The following is a 23440-nucleotide window of genomic DNA, read 5'->3' as shown; positions in this document are numbered from 1 at the left end:
CCGGAAAGGAAATGGCTGGAGTCAGTAAATGGCTCCCGAGTAAAGAAAGCCAGAGTACGAGCATGTTGCGATGATGAGATGTGGAGGCCGCGCAGCACTGCACACAGGTGTATAGTTCAGCTTTTATTATAGTTCACCGGCAAGCACGGGCGAGCGCGACTTGCAAGTCGCAATCCCGGATATTATCGTTCTCAGCGAGAACTATAGGGATCTATATACGCAGTTCACGCGCACTTCGTTGCTTTCGCGTAGTCATGGATTTTGTTGTTGCCTCAAAACATGGCTCGTTTCGAGCGAAGAACATCAGCACACGTCACTGTGCTGATGTGCTCTGCCGTGCATGGTGTCAGCTGCGGCAGCACGGAAGCCTCCGAAGAAAAAGCGACGCTCTAACGGGCGTGCTGCCCTTCGCGATAAGTGGCCGGCCACGCAAGCCGTCTCCAGTCGAACTCCGCGCGCACGACAAGGAGTGAGATCGAGAGTAAGTTGTAATTTCGAATTCGCGTTGTGTGGGAATCGGTGGACAATTTCTGTTTTCTTTTGCTGCTCTTTAGCTTCCTGCGAATGCTACCGCGTACACTGTAAAATAACTTACACCCTTAAGAGTGAAAAAGGGTCTAAATTTGTCTATAACTCGCACCCTTAGGGTGTCAGATAAACCACACCCTGAGGGTGTTAGTTATAGACACATGTACACCCCCTTTCACTTTTAAGGGTGTAAATTATTTTACAGTGTACGTTCGACACACGACACAGGAGGACGCCGGATGGAAACACATGCTAACATAACTGCCGGCGCGCCGCTGATTGGTTTAGCAGTTTTGCGACCACGGTCGCACGGCTGAAAAATCGAGCAGCGAGCGACTGGCCCAGAATAGTAGCTTTTCGAGAAAAGCGACCACTCGCGAGTAGTCGCTTTGCGATCATCTTGGTCGCGCGACCACTGTCAGTCGCCGGTGTGAATGAGCCTTTAAGTCGCGAAAACAGCGGGCGACTAGACTCTGTCCGCGTCGCAGAAGGCTTTCAAGACACAGCGGCCCTTGCGGGCGCGCGCGTCCGCCCGGAGTAGAACCACAGAACACCCACATGTAGAACGCTCCCCAATCCCCGTCAATGCTTTCCCCCCGGATCGTTAATTCCGCGCGACGGAAGACGGCGCCCTTACTCCCCGCTTCCCTGGCTTGCGTGCGCGAGATTGAGCCGCGTTTGCCGGCTCACCTTCGCACAATTTCACTCGCACATGCAGTACATGGCGAACGGCGACAATTTTATCGCCCTTGGAGTTTTATACGGACCCTCACGGTGACGGCAGAAATGCGCCTTGACTGTCCGTATAATTGCTATCGCAATAAAACTGAGGAGGGGTTGTTTCTGAGGCCTCCGTGGCGCCGGAAGCTAACTTTAATCTGCCATTTTGTAGAGGCAGATTCTCGTCTCCAACATTTCTTGCCTCCGGCGTGCAACCAGGCCGGCTGCGTGCGCGCCGTAGCAATCTGATCAACTGATCCAATCGCGATGTACCATCGCAATACCGTTGCAAAGTCATGTCGTGTGAGTATTGTGATATATAGTGTTGAAAGAAGTTCATAGTGAACTCCGCAAATTAGACAATGAGGCAGGTCCCCTTTACTTTTGTCGGCTTTTAGGAAAACAAATCTGCGCATTCTCACTGTGCTGCAAGAATACACATGACGATGGCTGTCATCACAGTTTACGTACATCACGACACGTACATCGACTTATGGCTAGCCCATCTGCAGTTTACCAGAACAAACACGTATGCCAGTCGTAGTTTGAGGCATCGTTTTGCTTTTGTGAACAGTTTCAGGCGGCCGCGCACCGCCGTGGTGTGAAGAGACACAGCGAGCGACAGACGGCAATACACCCAGAGACGGCAACAATTCTCCCATAGCATCATTTGACCATGGTGATGTACGTGCTGTACAGCGTTTTGTGCGTGCTCGTTTCATCCTTTTGCTTCGAGTTTCACCTGGCCACAACGTCAACCGGGAGAATGCGGTCTAGCTGACACGGCGGCACAAAGCACGGATACTAATGCAAACCTGCACATACGATGCCTTTACCACGATACGAGACCTGCGGAGCAACACACACATGAGCACACACCACCATAACATAGCCTCCATTGTATACCGGCAACATGACCGCAACACTGAAAAATACAATGTGACTTCCTCCACACTTTTCTCATATAGTGGGCGGACTGGGGTGCTCTCCACAGTTTTTTCCGTCCTTCCTCCATGGCTGGCGGCTTGGTGTATGGTGTGAGGTTACGTGATTCAGTCCGCAATGCCCGCGCGGCCAAGCTAATACACGGCCGGCGCGCAGTGCTTGTAGGTCACGTGATCTGCTGCGGGTGCCAGGACGAGAGGCGAGTATGCAAGGGAGTGTATAGAAGGCTGATGGCTTCGTGCGCGCCTTCTTCCCGCGCGCCCAGTGTTGGAGGTCACGAGATCTGCTGAGTTTTGGAAATGCAGCGCAGCTCAAATTTCGAAGGCAGCGGCGGCAGGAAACATGCGCTTTGGGGCCCATATACCTGAACGCGTGCTCTCCGCTGCGCCCCTCATCAAGCCAAAGTTGTGGCGGCGAGTGCTCACGGTCACCGAGTGAACTCTAGCCATGAGTGTCTTTGGGCGTGGGACACCACGATTGTTTAAAACGAATGTTTACTGCAATTTATATTACTCATGAAACTACAAACCTAACTTTGAGTAAAATTATGCAGATCCCACGCGCTTTGGGAACTGATGTAGGCGAGGCTTTCTGTGCAGGTTTCTTTGATTGACGATAATTAGCGGTGATGATGACGGCACGCTTAGTGTCTAACAGGAAAAGGGTGAGTTGATGTCAAACGTTACCTTACGTGCACCACTGCTGTTTGTCTGCGTACTAGACAGAACATACAGGGAGAGGTGTTTACTTGAGGCGCTCTTGTGCGCCATATTTCATAACCACTGAGAGGGTTGAGCATCGTCACTGTCTCACATGGCACATCGCATCGTGGCAGAAGTATTAAACTTGAATTGGATTATGGGGCTGTACGTTCCTAAACCACAATCAGATTATGAAGCGCGCCGTAGTGGCGAACTTCGTATTAATTTTGACACCGTGGTATTCTTTAACGTGTCCCAAGATCTAAGTGCGCGTGCGTTTTCTATTTTGTCCCCGTCTAAATGCGGCTGCCGCGGTAGGGATCAAATCTGCGACCTCTAACAATGCCATAGCCGCAAAGCTACCGCAGCTGCCTCAGAAATGTTGATTTGACGATCGACCACTTCCGTTGTGTCGTCTGGACCCTGCGATGCGCTTTAATTAATGCGGCTCTGTTTCTGGACGCCCTGCGTAATTTGTCCGCTTGGCATATTAGCATGCTGTTTATTTTCCCGAAACAGCAGAAGCGCACTGTACCGTACCTTGAACTTAAGTTCATCCAGTTTCCTAGTAACCGCTGTCGCATAACAGTAGGGTTTTAATGCCTTTTCACATCACCTACCCCACCCCCCACCCCCTTTTATGGGAACTGCCACTTCTCCTCCCTCCTCTCTACAGTTAGAGCTACGTCTCCTCTGGACTCGCGCGTTAGTAGAAAGGGAACTGCTGCAGTGTCTGCAATGCCTTTCAAGGGGGTCACGGATAATTACAGCTGTCAAGAGGCTGATATGGAGACGCCCAGGGAGCTCCAGAGGAGATTGTGCACATTCGACGTGGTGGAGTCCAAACTAGTTTCTTGCGTTGACTTTCCTCTCTGACTCGCTCCTGTCATGTATACATACGCTCTGAACTACCTCCCGACGCGGTGTGCTAGATAGCAGCAGCCACAGCAGCAGCATCGGGAGTGGGAAAGTCGAAGGAAGAGGTAAAGAAAGCTTCGCTTTATTAACCTGGTAATTTGTTGTCGTTATCTATTCTTTGCATTTCAGAAGATAGTGAGAGATTTTTTTTTACTTGCCAGCATCCTCATCAAGTGTGTAAGAAGCCAACGCGTCTTAGTGCAAAAAGCCAACAAATCCTTGGATTTGCTTTGGCATTGCAGCGCGCATGCGTGTGCTATGTGGGCGTGTGCATGCGTCATTGGGAGCGGATGGCATTGGAAGGTAAACCTTGTGCGATCTCAAGTGCTTGTAAAGAAACGACAACAAGCGGCAGTGGAGACACGCAAAAAAAAGGCCTTTGTTGCTCCTTTTACACAACGATGCCAGCTAAGCGAACCAAACAAGAAATGGAACAAGCTGAGGAATCGAGAGGGTTTGATTCACCACGAAAAGATACGACGCCGAAGTCGGTCACGGGCACAGTCTCGCGAACGGCTCACTCGAGTGATCGGGAAGCCTTCCTGGGTTTCGGTCCCGGGAGAGGAGCCGATGAGCGCGCGGTTAGTCTGTGCGCAGCACCGTCCACCAGCCGAATACAAGGAAGATACTTCGTGTTTTGCACATATATCCACGCCGTCAGATGGCGCTAGCATCAGAACACTAGCACCATCTCTCGTACTACTGTGTGACTAGACTGACTTCCTCCACAGCGTCTGTACTATGCGGGGAAGCCGGACTCATAGAGACGAGAAAGCCATGCAGTGAAAACAACTTCAGGGGGTGCAAGTGAGGCGAGCGTTCCCACATCCTACAGTGCCTAAATACGGGAGATAGGCCATATTGCACCGTACACGAGCTTTTTGACAAAAAGTTACGCCAACGCATTAAAACATCTGCTTTTGAATTAAAAAATGCAGCTCATAAAATTGGGTATTTAGTTTTTCACGCGAAACTAGAATAAAATAGCAATGCGAAGCACCTTTTGCCTGTTCCTGAGACCTGTGAAGTTCATGGAGGTGATCATGTCAATGCACGCGCCGACCAGCAGGGCCTGCAGGGCGTGGCCCGTCGCCATGCAGCCGCAGCGCAGCCATGAGTCCATGGTGATGTCCGCCTCGATGGCGCCCATGCCGACGCCCAGCATCATGGAACTCGAGCCGTACACCGACCACGAGTAGAGGACCGGCCACGACGCATTCTGCGAGCATCCGGACGAACAATTCGGCATCCGAACATGAGCCAGAAAGCTCATGGAAACAGTTTATTGGAACCGCTCGCGCCTACGGAAGCGAGAGCAAGGAGCGAGGTTTAGTGCTGCTTGCACCATGGCGCGCACTGGCATCAGGACTGGTTACTGAAGTTTCGCACTGCTTACCCTTAGCCAGATAGCCGTTGTGTGCGGTGTTCTTATGACATATAGCACAAGGTGCACTACAGACGAGCCCATCAGTTAATGAGCCAATCAGCCCCGCTATTGTCAAAGTTGGGGTTGCTCTGCAGCGCTGGGCTAAACCAAGACTTTCTTTAAGCATGTTCTTTAAACTCGAACGTGAAATCATCGAGGCGTTTTTCATTGAAGACAACAAAAACACGTGTGTGAGTCAACCTCCTGTGTCGTTGCGTCATAGTAAGATGGATTCATAGGCGTATCTACCGGGGGGAGGGCAGTAGATTATTTGCCCCCCCCCCCCCAACACACACACATTATTGAAAACGGGGAATATGGCGCCTGGAGTCCCAACTAAGATCCCTCGAGGCTACAGAAAGGCGCTTGAAGCCCTGATAATGGGGCTCTGGCCTCTCCACCAGCTGCACACGGATTCGAGTGAGATTACACACGCACGCACGCACGCGCGCACACACACACAAACACGCACACACGCGCACACGCGCACACGCACACACACACACACAATCCCTTGCATCACCATGTGTTTGTTGGGGCCATCCAACCTAACCATCTTTGAAACCACAAAATGAGATTTGCTTTTTACAGTGTACCGATATTATTCAGTGTTGAGATTCAAGAGTTTTCCCTTGGTTTAGTGATTTCTTTTTGTCTGTTTACTGCAAAGTTTTTGTATTTATCAATCAGCAACTCTCTTTAGTTATTTGAATGAACAATTGGCGATATTTCAACAATTTGTAAGTTAGAAAGATTCCTTGAAAAATGACATTCTAGAACACAGTTTAATATTCAAAAGGTAAATGTAAGCGGCCGAAACTCGGTCTACGATGCATAGGCTTCGTGACCATGATACGCCAACGGTTGCCTTCACATTGTGATTGTGCTTCGGAGCGCAGTGGCCATCATAGCCATCACAGTGTTCACAAAAATACAAAAACAATTCGAGTGTATTTAAACAATGCGCGTTCAGTGGTGTCACCAAATCCATTCAATTGGTAGACGCCTGCGCAAGAGTGTCAGAGAGCTAACTTACCAAAACAAAATGGAATAAATCTTATGTTCAGATTTAGAACGAAGCAGGTGAATAAGGCATATCGACCACGTAAAAAAAGTCGTAAATATCGAAACGACTGGGCTCATTCACGTGTGTCTGAACAAATCGCTTCCGAACTGTCACGGCTTTCGCATCAATCAGTAATCCACGGCGGCTTTCAAGTAGATCAAGGGTGAAAATGTCGTATTTAACCTCTACAAAGCTCGGGTAATTGTCATCGCCGTGTTAAAAACACGCGGCGAAGCGCGTTCCGCAGGACCTAGTTCTGCTACCACGAGCGTAGCTCAATTGGTAGAGCATCGCACGCGTAATGCGAAGACGTGGGATCGTTCCCCACCTGCGGCAAGTTTTTCATCCACTTTAAACACAATTACTCTATAATTTCTTTATTTGAATGTTTCTCCGGATAATCCATTTCCTTTAAAAGCACACAAAATGAATGAAAGAACATACGAAACGCCCGGGTCCCGTTTCGTCATTAAAATCTCATTAAATCAAAGAGAGAGAGAGAGAGATTACTTGCGCCCCTCCCCCCACCCTTCACTCGAAAAATGGTTGGTACGCCACTGGATAAATTTCCTGATACCTGGTCTGAGCAGTGGCAGATAAATTGGAAAGGTAATCTCAGCTTCATCCCTGCCGTTGAGAAGCTAGTCTTTTGGCATGCGCACGCAATGTGGTTTATATACATATACGTATATATGTCTCCATAAAAATAATTTTAGTGGTTAGTAAGCGCTCATCCTGTGTTGTTCTTTCCTCTCTGTCCCTTCTTACTTTCCTAATGTTGAATGAAAAGGCAGATTTGTTACGCTTTAGCGCAAGACTGAAAAAAAAATATTTTCACTACTGGACCTCCAGTATTGCAGGTTATCCTCTGTATACGGGAGACCTGATTATGTGAAGCACCTTACTGCTGTCTCTGCGAACGCAGTGTCGTCTACACGGCGCTAGCTTGCGTGAAGCGTTTATTTCTGACTTCGGATATGACAACATCTTGACGGGTCATACTAATGAGAGGGGGAAGGAGGTAGGGTGTAAGTATTTTTACTATGAGAGTTTGTAAGGCAGATACGTCATGCACATGCAGGAGCAAGCACCCCAAATTTTTCTGGATGTTCGTTGCAATAACCCACGTGTCGCACTGTAGCTTTTTCGTCCGAGTAAACACCCACGAGAAAACTCACGCACGAAAAAACTACTATGTAATTGATCAAAACCATGAAAAGAATTGTTCCCCTCCAATGACTTTCTTGGACCGCTCGCTTATTCTTTTAGCCTAAAAGGGACAGCACATCATAATAATAATCTAGATTGGCATTTCGCCCTGGCTTCATGGAATTGCGAACCGAACAGTGTTAAGGCTAACAGAGGCTTATTAGTTAACCACCGAAAAAAAAAAGGGGGCATAACTAAATTCCGGTGGCGACGGCGCTTCGGTGATGCCGCACCAGTTGCTCGTGATGTCATAGAATGTACAATTACAAATAAAAAAAATGCACCAACGAGTACGACACTCCGCAATGTGAAATTTGAGCACAGCTCTATGTGTGTTTTCATGTCGCGATATATTTGCTGGCGCAGATAATCTGCCTCGTGCGGCATGTTGCAGAAAGAGCGAAGTCGAAGTGTGGTGCGACTGCCTCGCTAATGGGGAGAGCGCGAGAGGCAGCGCGTGGGTGACGCGTGGGCGCGATTCACAGGAGCCGCCGTACACAGACCTCCGCTCATCCATCACTTTGTTTCCATATACGGTAACGGTGGCGTCATCGGTGAACAGACGACGCGCGCTGCTCTGGCGCCATCTCGTAGCCATCGTCGCCGCAGAGCCCGTTAGGCTGGCTTTTTTTCTCTCATGCTTTCCCCATACCCTCCTCCTCCGCTTTCAGCCTCATGGCTTCACTGCGCCCTCCTCCTCCACTTTCCTCCTCACACTCCCTTCGCTATCGCCGTCTTTCATTCCCCGCTGCACTCCGGCTTCGCTCTCTGATCTTTCGCTGTGCTGGTTCGCTCGGTTACGCCGAGGACGCCGCAGGAACGGGCCCCTACGATCTGCACTCTAAAGCATACCAGTCAAATGTAAGCAAGGATTCATCATTGCGAATTTCATGGTATCTATACCCGCACAGAAAGGAAGGTGGTTAAGAGGAAGCTTTAGCTCGAGTGCTCCTATCTAAATACATGTAAAAAGAGAATTCGTGTTTCTCGGCAACCGCTGCACTGATTTTGACAAGCTTTGCTGCATTTAAAAGAAAAGCGTAAAATCTAGTGACTGTTGGTTTCGAGTTTTTGAGTTAGGTCGTCAATTTTTTATTAAAAATCGGCAAAAATCTAAAATTTTCAAAAAACGACACTATCAAGTTTACAACTCTGTAACTCAACAACGAAAAAGGATAATACAATTCTTGCGTCTAGTAGTACATCTAAAGCGAACAAAATTGATATGTCACACATGAATATAAAAAAATAGTGTTATAGAAATACAGATTTTGCAGAACCCTTGTAACCAACATAACCGATTGACGTAAGATGTAAAGTGACATATCGAATTTGTCCGCTTTGAATGATCTAATGGATGCCGTTTACAGAACCGCGATATCTGTTCTTGATGCAGAGCTATGTAATTGTAAATTTCGCGCTTCCATTTTTTTCAAACGGTGAAACATTTTGAAATCTTTTTAACAAAATTCAGGCCCTAAATCAAAATTCCGCTTCCAACAGTCACTATAATTTTACTTTCTGTCTCAAATGCAACAAATTTCTTTACAATCGGTCTAGGGGTTATCTCAGAAAACGTTTCTGCGTTTTACATGTATTTGAATAGGCCGTGTCGGAGTTGGGCCAGAGCTAAAGCAAGCCAAACCCGATGTGAGAGATTCTGTGCACGAAAGAGACGAGCGAAGACTTCAAGCGACGAAAGGGGCCCGTCGTGCAAACAGATCAGTCGATCGTTCTCCTCGCTCGATTGCTCGGTTCTGTAAATAACATTTGACGCTCGTCGCCCGGAAGTGCTATGAGCGACTACCAATAGCGTACCATGCGTACATGTACATGTAGGGTACATGTACGAAAGGTTGTCGCACAGGACGAGCATACGACCGGATTTTTATACGTCCAAGGATAACAAAAAAACGCTGCAAGATCTTCGGAAATTATTTACGCTGCTCTGTATCGCAAAACAAATCAACTTACTTTATTAGCTAGAGCATGCGTCACGCCAGTTTTGGTGCGTGTTTGCTGCCCTCATACCGGCCACACCGAGAAGACCTTGAAGTCGTCGCGCGCGTGGGGTCTCTCTTAAATGCAATCAATTTCATTTAAATCTGTTCGGCGGTTATCTAATGAGAGCAATTCTAGGCAGTGTAAATCTAATTTAATGACTGCGTAGCGAATGGGAAATGGTTTCCTCGAAAATTGGAGTTGACCCCGAAGTAAAGGCGTCATCTCACGGGACCCTCGGACACCCGTCATATTTGGGCATTGAAAATGAGCAAGCACGGTGCCCCGACCATGCGATGATGATCCTGTGTGCAAAGCATGAAACCGCTACATGGCGCGAAAACAGCCGAAATTTCTCACCAAAGCCTGTGCGAGCTCCCTCTGGAGGCCGCCTCGATCCCTGCCGAAGGATCAAGATTATTCGCACAAAAATCGCTACATCAGACGCACTGCCTGTAACATCGTCAACTATATGGCACGTGAATTTGATAAACTATAAAATACAGAACGTGCCGAGCCGCCGCTGGAAGTGCGCCGTGTAGCAAGAAAGAAAAATGGAAAAGAAAAAAAATGAGTCGGGTCTCATGACGTAGACCTGACGTGGTCCCTCGGCTTTACTATTGGAGAATTAAGGCAGGGAAGGAACGTCGCTTGCTGACGTTAGCCGAAGCAAAAGGAGTGGGTGTCCATGCAGGGTGCGAAGCTTGGGACTCTAGCGAAGCTCGCCTCCTTCCAGCACGGCGACGTGACATTTCAATGTCTTTCATCTCCTCTAATGAGCAACGAAAAAAAATTCTTACAGTAAAATGCTACCTAGATAGATCTTCACAACTTCCTGTTATAACCAAGATTTCTGATAGGGCCTGGTGAGGAGACTTTTAAGGGAGCATTTCATGTGCGTTACACTCGGCGTTTATTCAAAGTCACCTTACGATGAATGAGTTATCTTGTTTAGCGTAAAGTCGGTTGAAAAGAGAATTGTCCGTGTCCTTCCGTACGGACAAAGCATATTCCAAATGTGGCCGGATATTGCTGGCGTAAACTGTTTCTTTTTCTTCGATGCTACAGTAGCATCGCAAAAAAATTCTGCGGATGTAGCCAAAACGACGATAACTTTTTGCAATGGCTGAATGAACATGTGACTTATATGTTAAATCAGAGATGGTATGGACAGGTATGCGATTATATTGTTGCGGGAAGAAAGCAGGCCCACGAGTGTAAAATAACTTATATTTACAAATGATGGATATGGCGTTCAGGCAACCGCCAGACTTCGTCTTTCTCTAGTCCAACTCAACGTCTTCCTTCACTTCACCGTAACATCACCCTCCCGGTGGGGGAGCTCCGTCCCGGTGCAAGTTAAACAGCCTCACTTATTGGGGGGACATAGGGCTTGAGCCTGGTGACGTGAACAACATCACTGGTTAAGTTGGGAGGCACGGAAGGCTGACCGAGTGGGGCGATCTCGTAGGTCACGTCGGACAGTTGGCGTAAGATCTGGTACGGACCAGAAAAACGGGACAGTAATTTTTCCGACAAGCCGACACGACGTGAAGGCGTCCAGAGAAGGACAAGGGAACCAGGTGAAAAATGATGGTCTCGGTGCCGAAGGTCGTAGCGTCGCTTTTGAGAAGCTTGCGAGACTGTGAGGCGATGACGGGCGACATCTCGGGCCTGGGCGGCTAAGTCAATAGCCTCGCGAGCGTAAGCAGTGCTGGGTGACTGTACTGCGGAAGGTAGCAACGTGTCAAAAGGCAAGGTGGGGTCGCGGCCGTACAAAAGGAAAAATGGTGAAAATCCGGCAGTGTCGTGACGGGACGAGTTGTATGCGAAAGTGACGTATGGTAAAGCGACGTCCCAGTCGCGGTGATCGTTGGAGACGTACATGGCGAGCATTTCAGTGAGTGTGCGGTTGAGTCGCTCGGTGAGGCCGTTCGTTTGAGGGTGGTACGCGGTAGCAATCCGATGTTCTGTAGAACAGGAGCGGAGCAGATCATCAACGACCTTCGATAGAAAGTAGCGGCCGCGATCCGTCAGCAACTGGCGAGGGGCGCCGTGGTGCAGGATGACGTCTTTTAGTAAGAAGTCGGCGACATCTGTAGCGCAGCTGGTTGGCAGGGCTCGTGCGATGGCATATCTAGTGGCATAATCGGTTGCTACAGCAATCCATTTGTTTCCTTTGATGGAAATTGGAAACGGACCAAGGAGGTCGAGGCCCACACGGAAGAAGGGCTCTGTAGGTATATCAATGGGTTGAAGCAAACCAGCGGGAGGCATAGCAGGCGTCTTCCGGCGCTGACACAGGTCGCAAGAAGCGACATAACGGCGCACAGAGCGATAAATGCCAGGCCAGAAGAAGCGGCGCCGCAGGTGGTCGTAAGTACGAGTGACGCCCAGATGTCCAGCAGTAGGAGCGTCATGAAGTTGCTGGAGCACGGTGAGTCGAAGGTGCTTGGGGACGACTAGGAGGAGCTCCGGGCCGTCAGGACGAACGCTACGACGGTATAAAGTTCCATCGCGCAAGGTGAACATCCGAAGGGACGGGTCATTGGGCGAGGAGCTTAGGCGGTCCATAAGTGTTCGAAGAACAGGATCCGTGCGCTGCTCGTCGCCAATGTGGAGGAAGCCGGAGAGGGACAGAATACTGATGTCCGAGTCTGCATCGGTATCGTCCGGTTGATCCACGGGATTGCGGGACAGGCAGTCAGCGTCTTTATGCAGGCGTCCTGACTTATATATAATAGAAAATGTATATTCTTGTAGGCGCAATGCCCAACGTGCAAGTCGTCCAGTTGGGTCCTTCAAAGAGGAGAGCCAGCAGAGGGCGTGATGGTCGGTGACAACGCAGAAGCTCCGACCGAAAAGGTACGGGCGAAATTTCGCGACCGCCCATACGAGCGCGAGACATTCTCTCTCAGTAATGGAGTAATTTCGCTCGGGCGTGGAAAGGCGGCGGCTAGCGTAAGCGATGACACGGTCTTGGCCCTGTTGACGCTGAGCGAGGACAGCGCCGATGCCATGACCACTCGCGTCAGTTCGTACTTCAGTGGGCGCAGAAGGATCAAAGTGGGAGAGAATCGGGGAAGTGGTAAGCCGCTCAATCAGGGTAGAGAAGGCTTTCTCCTGTAGCGGTCCCCAAGAGAAAGAGGCGTCTTTCTTAAGAAGGTCAGTGAGAGGGTGAGCGATGTCCGCAAAATTTTTCACAAATCGCCGAAAATAAGAGCATAAGCCCAGAAAACTACGGACATCGTTCGTTGAACAAGGTACAGGAAAATTTCGCACGGCGTGAACTTTCTGTGGATCAGGTTGGATTCCGGCGGCGTTGACGAGATGACCAAGCATGTTAATTTCACGGCGACCGAAATGGCACTTGGAGGAGTTTAGCTGAAGGCCAGCCCTGCGAAACACGGAGAGTATGGTTGTGAGGCGCCGCAGGTGGCTCTCAAAGTTCGGCGAAAACACAATCACATCGTCGAGGTAACACAGGCATGTAGACCACTTCAAGCCGCGCAAGAGAGAATCCATCATGCGCTCGAATGTAGCTGGCGCATTGCATAATCCAAAGGGCATGACTTTAAATTGGTACAGACCGTCCGGTGTGACAAAGGCGGTTTTCTCGCGGTCCATCTCATCGACGCTAATCTGCCAATAGCCGGAGCGGAGGTCAATTGATGAAAAGTATTGGGATCCGTGAAGGCAGTCAAGAGCGTCATCAATGCGAGGCAAGGGATAAACATCCTTCTTTGTTATCCGGTTGAGGTGACGGTAGTCAACGCAGAAGCGCCACGAGTTATCTTTTTTCTTTACTAAGACAACCGGTGATGCCCACGGGCTACTGGAGGGTTCAATGATGTCCTTGTCCATCATCCTGTCTACTTCTTTCTGTATGATGGCCCTTTCTGTTGCCGAGACACGATATGGCCGCCTATGAATGGGGCTGGCGTCACCGGTGTTGATGCGATGCGTGACAACAGATGTCTGGCCAAGTGGACGGTCGTCCAAATCAAAGATGTCCCGATAAGATGACAGGAGGTGACGAAGAGCTGCTGTTTGCTCGGAAGGAAGGTCGGGGGCGATCATCTTAGAAACATCGTCCGCAGGCGTCGAGTACGAAGGAGTGGATGACAAAGGTCCGTTCGTACTGAGGAAGGATTCAGAGGTCAAAAAAGAAATCTGAAATTCTTCCAAAGGAGTGATATGCGCTATGGCGATACCGTGTGGCAAAACATGTGACGAGAACCCAAAATTGAGGATGGGCACGCGAGCGCAGTTTTCGCGGATCCGAATTAAGGTGCTCGGTAGGGCAATATTACGCGACAAAACCACGTCAGTAAGCGGCGACAGGACGTACTCGCCATCAGGTACGGGAGGACAGGGCGTCAGCAGGACATTTGTAGCAGCCTGTGGAGACAGCCTTGCAAATTCAGCAGCACATAAGCGGTGTGGAGCACAAGTGGTTGCGTCGGCAGGAAGCGGCAGGTCCAACTGTACAACACCTGCGGAGCAGTCAATTTGGGCAGAGTGTTTCGAAAGGAAGTCGAGGCCGAGAATTAGGTCGTGTGGGCAGTGTTCAAGGACGATAAATAGAACAACGGTATAATGGCCCCCAATGGTCACACGTGCTGTGCACATTCCAAGGACAGGTGACGTACTCCCATCGGCGACTCGCACGGTGCACGGTACGGCGGGGGTCAGAACCTTTTTGAGCCGGCGGCGGAGAGCAGCGCTCATAACTGAAAGCTGCGCTCCTGTATCAACGAGAGATCTAACAGGAACGCCATCGACTTCAATGTCCAGTAGGTTTCCACATGTAGGCAGGGTCAATAGAGGATTTGTGGGCCGGGTCGGAGTTGCAGCTTCACCTCCGGGAGCTGCACCGCCTAGTTTCCCGAAGCGAAGCGACCGGTTGCAGAAGGGGACGAAGAGCGGTGAACGAGAGGCGAACGGGACCTACGACCTTGCGGAGACGGGGATCGGCTGGATCTTGGTGGAGCACTGTCGGCGTTGATGTTCCTAGTCGGCGTATAGGGCGAGAAAGTGCGATTGTCGGGTACTTGGCTGTAGTGACTCGGAGACGACCACCGAGGAGGCGACGACCAGTGGTTGCGGCAATGACGGGCGATGTGTCCAATACCGGAACAATTAAAACAGATGGGTTTATCATCCGCTGTGCGCCATTCAGCCGGGTTGCGACGGAGTGGTGGAAAGCTTTGCGTCCGGGAGCGAGCGGTCGGAGAAATTTGGTAGGTGTTGGTATGGCGGACTGAGCAGAGAGATGGAATGCCCAAACTTGCTATTTCCTCCCGAACGACCGCTTGTATAAGGGAGATAGCGGGTACGCTTTCCCGACAGTCTGAACGAACGAGAGCCGGGGCCATGGCCTCAAGCTCACGGCGAACGATGCGCGTTATTTCTTCCGGTCCTGCGGGCTGAACGAACCGCGGCGGGTCTTCGCAAGAAGATGTCGCGGCGGTATTGGGCAACCGGTCGAAAGTTTGAGTGACGCGGCGGCCCTTCGCTTGTTCGAAGCGCCGGCACTCCTTAATAATTGCATCCACAGTGGCACAATCCTTACACATCAAGAGATTGAAGGCATCGTCTGCAATACCTTTTAATATATGGCCAATCTTGTCTGCCTCGGTCATGTTGTCATCAGCCTTGCGACAGAGGGCCAGCACATCCTGTATGTACACGACATAGGATTCTGTGGACGTCTGAGCGCGGCACGCAAGTTCTTTTTTAGCTGCCAGCTGACGACCGACAGGTCTGCCGAACAGGTCTCGCATTTTTTCTTTGCAAACATCCCAGCTCGTTAGGTCAGCTTCATGTGTGTCATACCATTGCTTCGCAGTTCCCTTCAGATAAAATATTACGTTTGCAAGCATCATTGTAGGATCCCACCTGTTGTTGTCGCACACTCGCTCGTACATCGTAAGCCAGTCCTCGACGTCGACGTTGTCCGTGCCACAAAATGTTCCCGGGTCCCGTGGGTGAGTGAGGATGACCGTGGGCACGGGCTGCCGAGGCGTTGTCGCTTGTGTCGGTTGATTTGCCATTGTGGCAGCAGGTAGATGACGTCCGCTGCGAAGTTCCGTGGTGGTACCCCGCACCTTCCACCAAAATGTTGCGGGAAGAAAGCAGGCCCACGAGTGTAAAATAACTTATATTTACAAATGATGGATATGGCGTTCAGGCAACCGCCAGACTTCGTCTTTCTCTAGTCCAACTCAACGTCTTCCTGCACTTCACCGTAACAATATAAAGACTCCCGTCAAGCACCGTGTTATCAATTCTCCCGTCACTTGTAAGCGCGCGACGGGAGACTAGCATCGATTTACGCTTGGGCGCACTTAGCCCCGTTTGTCACCTCCGACACCAATTAAAAATGTAATCGAGATCAATCTGGAGCCCTGGCGAATCAAAAGGGGCGCCCTGGGAACCCGAGCTCTGAATCATCAAAGTGAGTTAAAACCTATTCATATGGCGAGGATCGGCAACATCATCAACGAAACTGTCGGCAGCCGTTACTTTTCCCGAACAGACCCATGCAGGGACTTTTGGGCCATCCCCTAAGTGAAAAAACGAGGAAATACACAACTTCTTTTGACTTGGTTGAATATAACCGCCTATCACTCTGTTAAAAAAAAAAGACTGCCTTGTTTGGCTTTAGAAGATTACACCTGACATCTTGAGAACACACTTGGGCATATTTCGCAGCCTGTAGACATCGTCTATTCAAAGACAAAGAAGTAGCACCACAGCCACCTTTCAAACGTTCCTCACGCTTTCTGCCTTGCGCAACTCGTACTAAGATTATTATTAAGACTATCACCTCTCATTACGATTATGTTTCTTATGTAACAGTTCTTGTAAAGAATTCTGCATTACAAAAGTGTCGCGGGTCCTCTTTAAGCCTGCCTCGATATACGCACTCACCACGAGCTCGAGTCGCGCAACCCAGGAGTTAGTGGGGAACCCCTCCAGGCGGTCCACGTAGTACTGCAGGCAACCGTGCCAGTGGATGAGCAGGAAGACCAGGCCCAAGTGGAACAGCAGGCGCACGTAGACCCCCTTGGAGTACACGAACTGCGCGAACAATTCGCGAAGTCCAGAGCACCGCACAAAGGCGCTGGAGCGCACACTCCGCAGCCGCACACAATAACACCACATTTGGCAACAGAGTTAGATGTGCGTTCGTTTTCTTTGAGCGTGCCAATAATGACTGGAATTGCATGACGCATTCCTTTGATCAACTCAGTGAGTCTCCTTCTTATTGTTCATCCATGTGCGAATTTAATGCGCATCTACCCTGTTTGAGCCTACACAATGTTCGCAGCAGCCTATATATTGATTACACAAAAAATATATTTACACCTTCGATGCTCTAGTGGCTCCTGTCGAGCTCCTTCACAGACGTTATCCCTGACGTACAGCTGGAGTTCACAAACAAAAGAAAAGAAGAGACGCCTGTCAAAAAGATATCAAGCCGAGTTCCAATTGATGTGCCGTTACAACGGTGCCTAATAACTAGATTCCGCTAACCGTTCTTTGAGTGAGTGAGTGAGTGAGTGAGTGAGTGAGTGAGTGAGTGAGTGAGTGAGTGAGTGAGTGAGTGAGTGAGTGAGTGAGTGAGTGAGTGAGTGAGTGAGTGAGTGAGTGAGTGAGTGAGGGAGGGAGGGAGGGAGGGAGGGAGGGAGGGAGGGAGCGAACGAGTCACGGTGCTCACGAAGTTTTCCTCAACGTCGGCTATGTTCCTGATTATGGTGGTCAGCCGCCCGATCTTGGGCAGTGCCAGCAGCTTGTTGATACGCAGGATGCTGGGGTACGCTGACGTAGTGGACGGGTCGTTGGCCGCGTCGCCCGTGCGCAGCACAACCATGGCGGTGTAGTCCAGCGGCAGGCAGCAGAACGAGTCCACATAGAACCAGCCCCGCCGGTACTGTACTGCGACGTATTCCGGATCCATGTTGATGCGGCCGTGATCTTCCTTCATGTGCACGCCTGCGCATTCAATGCAGTTAGGAGTAAAGCATTGACACAGCAGATGTGCATCAAACTTCGCAAGGTTCTACAAGTGATGTATGTCTGTGTGCGCATGCTTGAGTGTGTGTCTGCGTAAAACGCGTGTGCGTGTACGCGTGTGTGCGTGTATGCTTGTGTGCGCGTATGAGGTGGGTGCTTGTGTGCGTGCGTGTGTGTCAAGCATCTCAAGACTCAAATGGCATATTAAAGAAGGTGCGTAGAATAAGGTACATGTGCCTATATCACGATTAGTTCATCTCATTGAATTTATTCAAATTTTGACGCGTTCATGCTTTTGCGTACGTTATTGAGGGTTCAAATAGTTTCAAGGCGCGAACAGCCATGAATAAAAAAAGCGTACACTGGTGTGTGCTTTCTGAAGCCACAGCAAACAAAGCCAGCGACATGTCGAGCCAGATGTGTGCTGCTATAGGCTAGGCGTCCTTACCTCGATATCTAGAGCAAATCTCAACAAGACCACCGAGGCAACGTCCGAGCTTTGCTGCTGAGTTGAGATGCAAGGTAGCGAAAGTCTACAACACCATTCCTTTAACGTGAAGGGGCCAAACAAGTCACAAATGCCTATCCGTTTGGCCTGAAACGGGCAAGCAGGGCGCCGCCGTGTTATATCACGACGTAGTTTCCGTTCTATTCTGATGCCGGAACCTTACGTGGAACTTTGATATAAATTGTTTCTGCGGTAAAATTTGGCAGGAATCATCGGTGAATGATTATCTAAGTCGAACAACCACCTGCGTAGTGCAAGTCCGCTGATATATCCAATCATGTACGCAGGGTACGCCATAAATATTATCACAAGGCTTATGTCTAATATTTTGCTTGAGAATAAAGAAACCTTAGGCAATCTTTTGTAGGGCATTTACCCGATATTTTAGAAATGCAACATAATACATTTCATTCCATGCATCCGCTCTTGGCCTTGATTGCAACCTTTAAACGTTCTGGGTACGCTTCCATTATGGTCCCCATTGTATTCCCAGGAAAATGTTTCTCCATGCTCGCTGCAGCGATGCTTTCAGGACTACCATGCTAGTGTACTGAAGGGCAGAGCCCTCCTTTTTAAGAATAGCCCACACACAGAAGTCAATAGGGTCTATTTCGAGGTAGCTCGCCACCCATTTTTCAGCTGGAATGAAGTCGGGCATGAGAGCGCGACACTAATGCTGGGGTGGTGATATGCTCTTCGATTGTTTTTGCTAAGGCGCCGTCCTGCATGTTGCAAAGCCCAACACTACTTGCCGAACTGGGACAGGGATAAGAGCAGCAAGTGAAGCTTTAGAATATCTTTGAGGTATGAGTAAGAGTCGATCTTTGCCCCTGTTGTCAAAAAAAGAAAAAAAACAAGATAAATGCGGCCAGTGGTGGTTACCCCAGCTCAACCATGACAGACATCGCATGGGCGTTTCGAAAAACTGTCCAATTGGCTTTGTTAGCGAACTCTGACGTTGAAACAAGCACACGAGAGTTGCGACTGCTGTGGCGGGTTTCCAGCCTGAAAATTTTCTCATCGCTGAAGACATTTGCCAAGTGTTCCTCATTCGCGGTCCGTACCAACAGCAGCCGGCATTTTTCCCATCTTCATTTACCCTACACCTCCATCAGCCCTCTGGAACGTGTAAGGAAACACCTTAAGGTCCCTTCGAACGGCTCTTCTCGTTGTTGTCAACACATTCAGCTTCGAGACCGCATTTATGATACTGCTCCGTGGCTGTCATTAGATTGTCTTTCTCAGAATGTTATTAAGGTGTTATTAAGGACGACTATTGCGGGTTGCGTCCTTAAGAGTGCCACGTTTGAGAACCCGGTGGGCAATCTAGCGCTGAATTTTTAGAATTTTGGCGACCTCGGAAGGAAAGTGTCCGGCCTCGATCAATGACGAGGTTGCGGGTCGATGTTATCCAGGATGAATCATTTTCCGAAAAAACAAGCAAACCAGCATCAAATACAGTAGAATTACAGAAGCAAGATTTAAGAAATGTTTGATGAAAGTATGTGGCAAACTGTTAAAAAAAATGAGAGGCACAATTTCTGATAAAAGTGTGTGACATTATTTACGGCGCTCCTTGTAATGCGAGTATGCATGAAGGAGACGACGACTGTATATGGCGGGAACCACAGCATGACGGCGTTGTGATCACGGCGCGAAAACGACGGCGGTATGATTTAGTTTACTTAATTCTCTCATTTCTTCACGCCTCAATTCCCGGTGCTGCCATACCGCTTTAAGATCTAAGATTGGGATAGTTGGTTCTGCACAATTCAAAGTATAACATCGCCACTTTTTCAACGAGGGCAGAACCGAAGAACAGAGACCGACAAGCGCTGACTCTCGACTAGAATCTTTATTGCAAACATGCGATAAAGTGCTGTAATTCTAGCTTATTTCTTCATTGTTTCTTTGCATTCCGCAACATCTGTATATATTTCGTTCGCAATAAAGGTTCTCGGTTGAAAATCGGCGCTTGTCTTTCTTGGTTGTTCTTCGGTTTTGCCTCGTTTAAGAAGTGGCGGCGCTGCTGTACTTTGCATTGCTTCGAAAATCTGCAGACTTCAGGAGTTCCTCCAGCTATAAACTCATTTAATACGGCAGCAGCAGGTTCTCATTTTTTTGCGCTGTCACCTTCTCAAGAACACTTTTTTTTTGTTTTCGATGTGCAATGCGTTGTCTCTGTCCGCTATGTATGTATGTTAATTCGATTCGCCATGCAGTTCAGGGACTTAGTTACTGCCAACTCAGTGCCATTCTTGTTTGTGCACAACCGGCGTAGCACAACCTGCGCGAGCCCTGCTTTATAGCTCTCCGATAAATGCAGAGAATGCTCTCAACTCGTCCTGCACGGAGCCTGCACTGTGTAAAATGTATGGCGACGTCCACATGCCGCCATGTTGAACTGGCATGTGGACTACTACTACTACTAATACTACTACTAGTGCAGGAACTGCAGCAGTTCCTGCACTAGTAGTTCGGAAAGTGCAGGCGAATAAAATGGGCCTAGACTTGTTTGCAGTGGCCCCCGAATTAGGTACACGCAGCGCTTTCACAGCGCTCGTGTTGCATAAATCCCTGCATAAATTGCCTAGCGTCAAAGTAGTGCGATAGCTACACAGTTAGCACGTCCGACGTCTAACTGCACGTTGCCGCAGGCTTCGTGAACTCGATCCCCAAATGATGAGCAGGCCGCCTCAAGCCGACATTGAACGCGAAAGATCGGTGAACGGGTGCAGCTAACCCAGCTTTGGCTCTCACTCAGCTGCTGTCGCAGTGAAAAAGCCGCCACTAGAAGGTGTGTGCCAATACTTAGTAGGAGACATACGCGAAGAACGACGTCAGTTTGCAGCGAAGCCAAGGCCCGCAAGGACCTCCAGTTGAAATATGTAACCGGTGGTGTGCCTGCATATAAAAAGCGCTCTGCGCCTTTCGCCAGAGCAGCGCCTTGATGGCGAGTTCCCGAGTGAATTCGTGCAATAGCCAGGACACGAGTAAGCACCCGAGCAGCGTTCGACGTCCGCGTTACCTGTTCTGAAGTTGAAGATAACGTCAGCGAAGAAGAGCAGGTCGGAGGCGATGTTGAAGATGCGCCATTCGACTCGCTCCTCCTGCACGGGCTCAAAGTAGGCCACGTTCAGAGGCACGAGGATAAGGCTGGCGAAGCTCATCACCAGCATGCACAAGTCCCACGCGTTCCTGCGCCCAACGGACGTTCGTTAATGAGCTTGATCAGCGGGATTTGAGCACCAGCGAATTCTGCGTTTAACGAATGCTGCAAGTGCGAGTCTTGTTGCGGCAACAGGATTAATGTAGAACGCTTCAATCAAGAAACACTACGAGAGTCTGCGTTTTTGACAAAGAACGAGATGTAATGGCGACAGCCAATAGGAACGTACTTTTTAAACGTTTGAAAAATACATCAATGGCGTCATCGTGAATACTTACGGTGACACCAGTTTCGATACCCTAATTTCCAAAGTTTGCGCAGAAATGCATTGGTGATCCAGTTACTTTTGCGCTTTAATGCACAAAGCGGCGTTTTTGTTAAGAAAGTAAGTTGAACGACAGTGCACTTTTACCGCAAGTATGGCGGCGCATATCTCGTAAATGGTGCCATCCACACAGTTCTTCCCAAGTCCCTTCCAGTCTCACCCGCCAGAATTTGTAAATTGCAATATGTGCCTAAGGTGACTGTCTAAAAACTTAATGAGGAATTTTTTTTTAATTAGTTGACGACGCATTTCAATTTTTCGTGCAGGTAATGTCCGTCTCTTCGAGTAGACCAGCTTATGGCCTAGAATTGTGCTATCTGCGGCAGACAATTTCAAAAAAAAATTTGACAGTGTTCGCTGGAACACCCTGTATAGCTCACAGTCTGGAGGCTCATTGCGTCGCATAAAGTTAGCGTATGCAGAAGACTCGCATTGCGCTGCATTGCAACTCGATGGCGTTGTGGTCACCGAGCGACCGAACAAACATATACTAAGCGAAACTCGCTATTAACCTGCGTAATGGTTGTCGCCATCAGAAAAGAACATGAACATTTTTTCACGTAGTTTTTTGTTAATATGGAACCACACCAATTTGCCCAGCTCTCTCTTTTGATTAACACTAGGACGATTTTCTTATGCGACTATATGCTACGCAGGACTGTCGAAGAAGCTGCAATTCGTGCGAAGGACCAAGATATCTGATTCGATGAGATGTTTGACTGTGATGAGATCCTTGACGATGAGATGTTTAAACGGTAGAGCCACCCAAAAGTGCGCACAAGAGAGTTTCGGATGTGCGCTTGTCACGCATGTATTGAAGCGCATAAGCCGTGTTTGCAAGCCTTATAATTGCCATGGCGAACAACTGGACTCTCTCGCGTGCAACAATAAACGTCTGCCGTCGATTCTGTTACAAAACGAGGGCTTCACAAACCTCTCCTAAATTCACAACTGATTCTCACGAAATAAAACATGATGTGCCTAAGGCTAAACAAACTGACGTAAGCGATGCAATCTTCATTAAATTTACACCTATTATTATCCTTTTTAAGGGCGACAACACCACATACCTTCAAACTCGGCCACTCTCACGGCGCAAACCCGATCTGCGGCGCTATGCCCTGTTTGCATGACAGCACCATATTTCCGAATACTGAAGTCGATGGGCGCGTCCTCTGTTACACGGCAATGCACCGCATTGGCTCAGTGGTTATGACGTTCGGCTGCCGAGCTCGAAGACTCAGGTTAGACTCCCGGCTTCGGAAGAAAGTTGCAAAACGCTCGTGTTGCGGATGGTTGAAATTACTGCGCAGCCCCTCAGGGGCTTAACCCGTCTGTTGCTTTAGGTCGATAAACTCCATAATTTGATTAACACTGCTCGCACTCTACCAGTAGGGTGAGGGTTACCTCATTTAGAGAAATTCAGAAATTTGTGAAAGGCCTAAATACACTGTTCAGTGCAATATTATCATAATCTCATAAATTAGCGTGGGGTCCACTGTATACGGAGTGTGTAAAGAAGCGTCACAGGCTTCATGCACCTTGTTTTGAATTGGCAACACTGAGCATCAGGATTCGTCCAGCAGCGCTGAAAGTTGGAGTAGTTGGTATGGGTTCATTTCTCGTGTAATGGTGCAAAGGAAAGCAAACGAGGGTGGAGAAAGCAGGCACAGGGTACACAATCAGCGCCAACTGATTACATCATATAATCGTGACATCCCTTCGTGCTACCTCCTGTTATTATAGTTTCGGATTAATGCTTGAGATGAGAGCCGGTGATTGTGTCCATCGTGTCTACTTAATTTTACGGCCCCGATTGTTCACTTTCTGTGGCACCATTAGACAAGAAATGAGAATTGATAACGCGTAGCTTTGCGAGATTCTTTTGAGATTCTTTTGAAA

General features: G+C 49.0%; 1 protein-coding gene across 7 annotated transcripts in view; it reads right to left on the bottom strand.

Moving 5' to 3' along the window:
* Positions 1-23440, bottom strand: part of LOC135905119 (potassium/sodium hyperpolarization-activated cyclic nucleotide-gated channel 1-like) — a 64018-nt gene that overhangs the window by 10969 nt on the left and 29609 nt on the right. For 6 of the 7 annotated variants that reach the window (XM_065436110.2, XM_065436116.2, XM_065436111.1 and 3 more), the window contains 4 exons: positions 21073-21242; positions 17241-17515; positions 16451-16600; positions 4813-5031 (listed from right to left, as the gene is read on the bottom strand). In XM_065436110.2, coding sequence (XP_065292182.1) covers positions 4813-5031; positions 16451-16600; positions 17241-17515; positions 21073-21242 — 814 coding nt within the window. The remainder of the gene's footprint in view (positions 1-4812; positions 5032-16450; positions 16601-17240; positions 17516-21072; positions 21243-23440) is intronic. The other variant, XM_070532326.1, reaches the window with a different exon arrangement.

The sequence above is a fragment of the Dermacentor albipictus genome, chromosome 1 (genome assembly GCF_038994185.2).
Source record: "Dermacentor albipictus isolate Rhodes 1998 colony chromosome 1, USDA_Dalb.pri_finalv2, whole genome shotgun sequence".
Lineage (NCBI taxonomy): Eukaryota > Metazoa > Arthropoda > Arachnida > Ixodida > Ixodidae > Dermacentor > Dermacentor albipictus.
The sequence above is the reverse complement of the archived record's forward strand: the minus strand, read 5'-3'. Positions and strand labels throughout refer to the sequence as shown.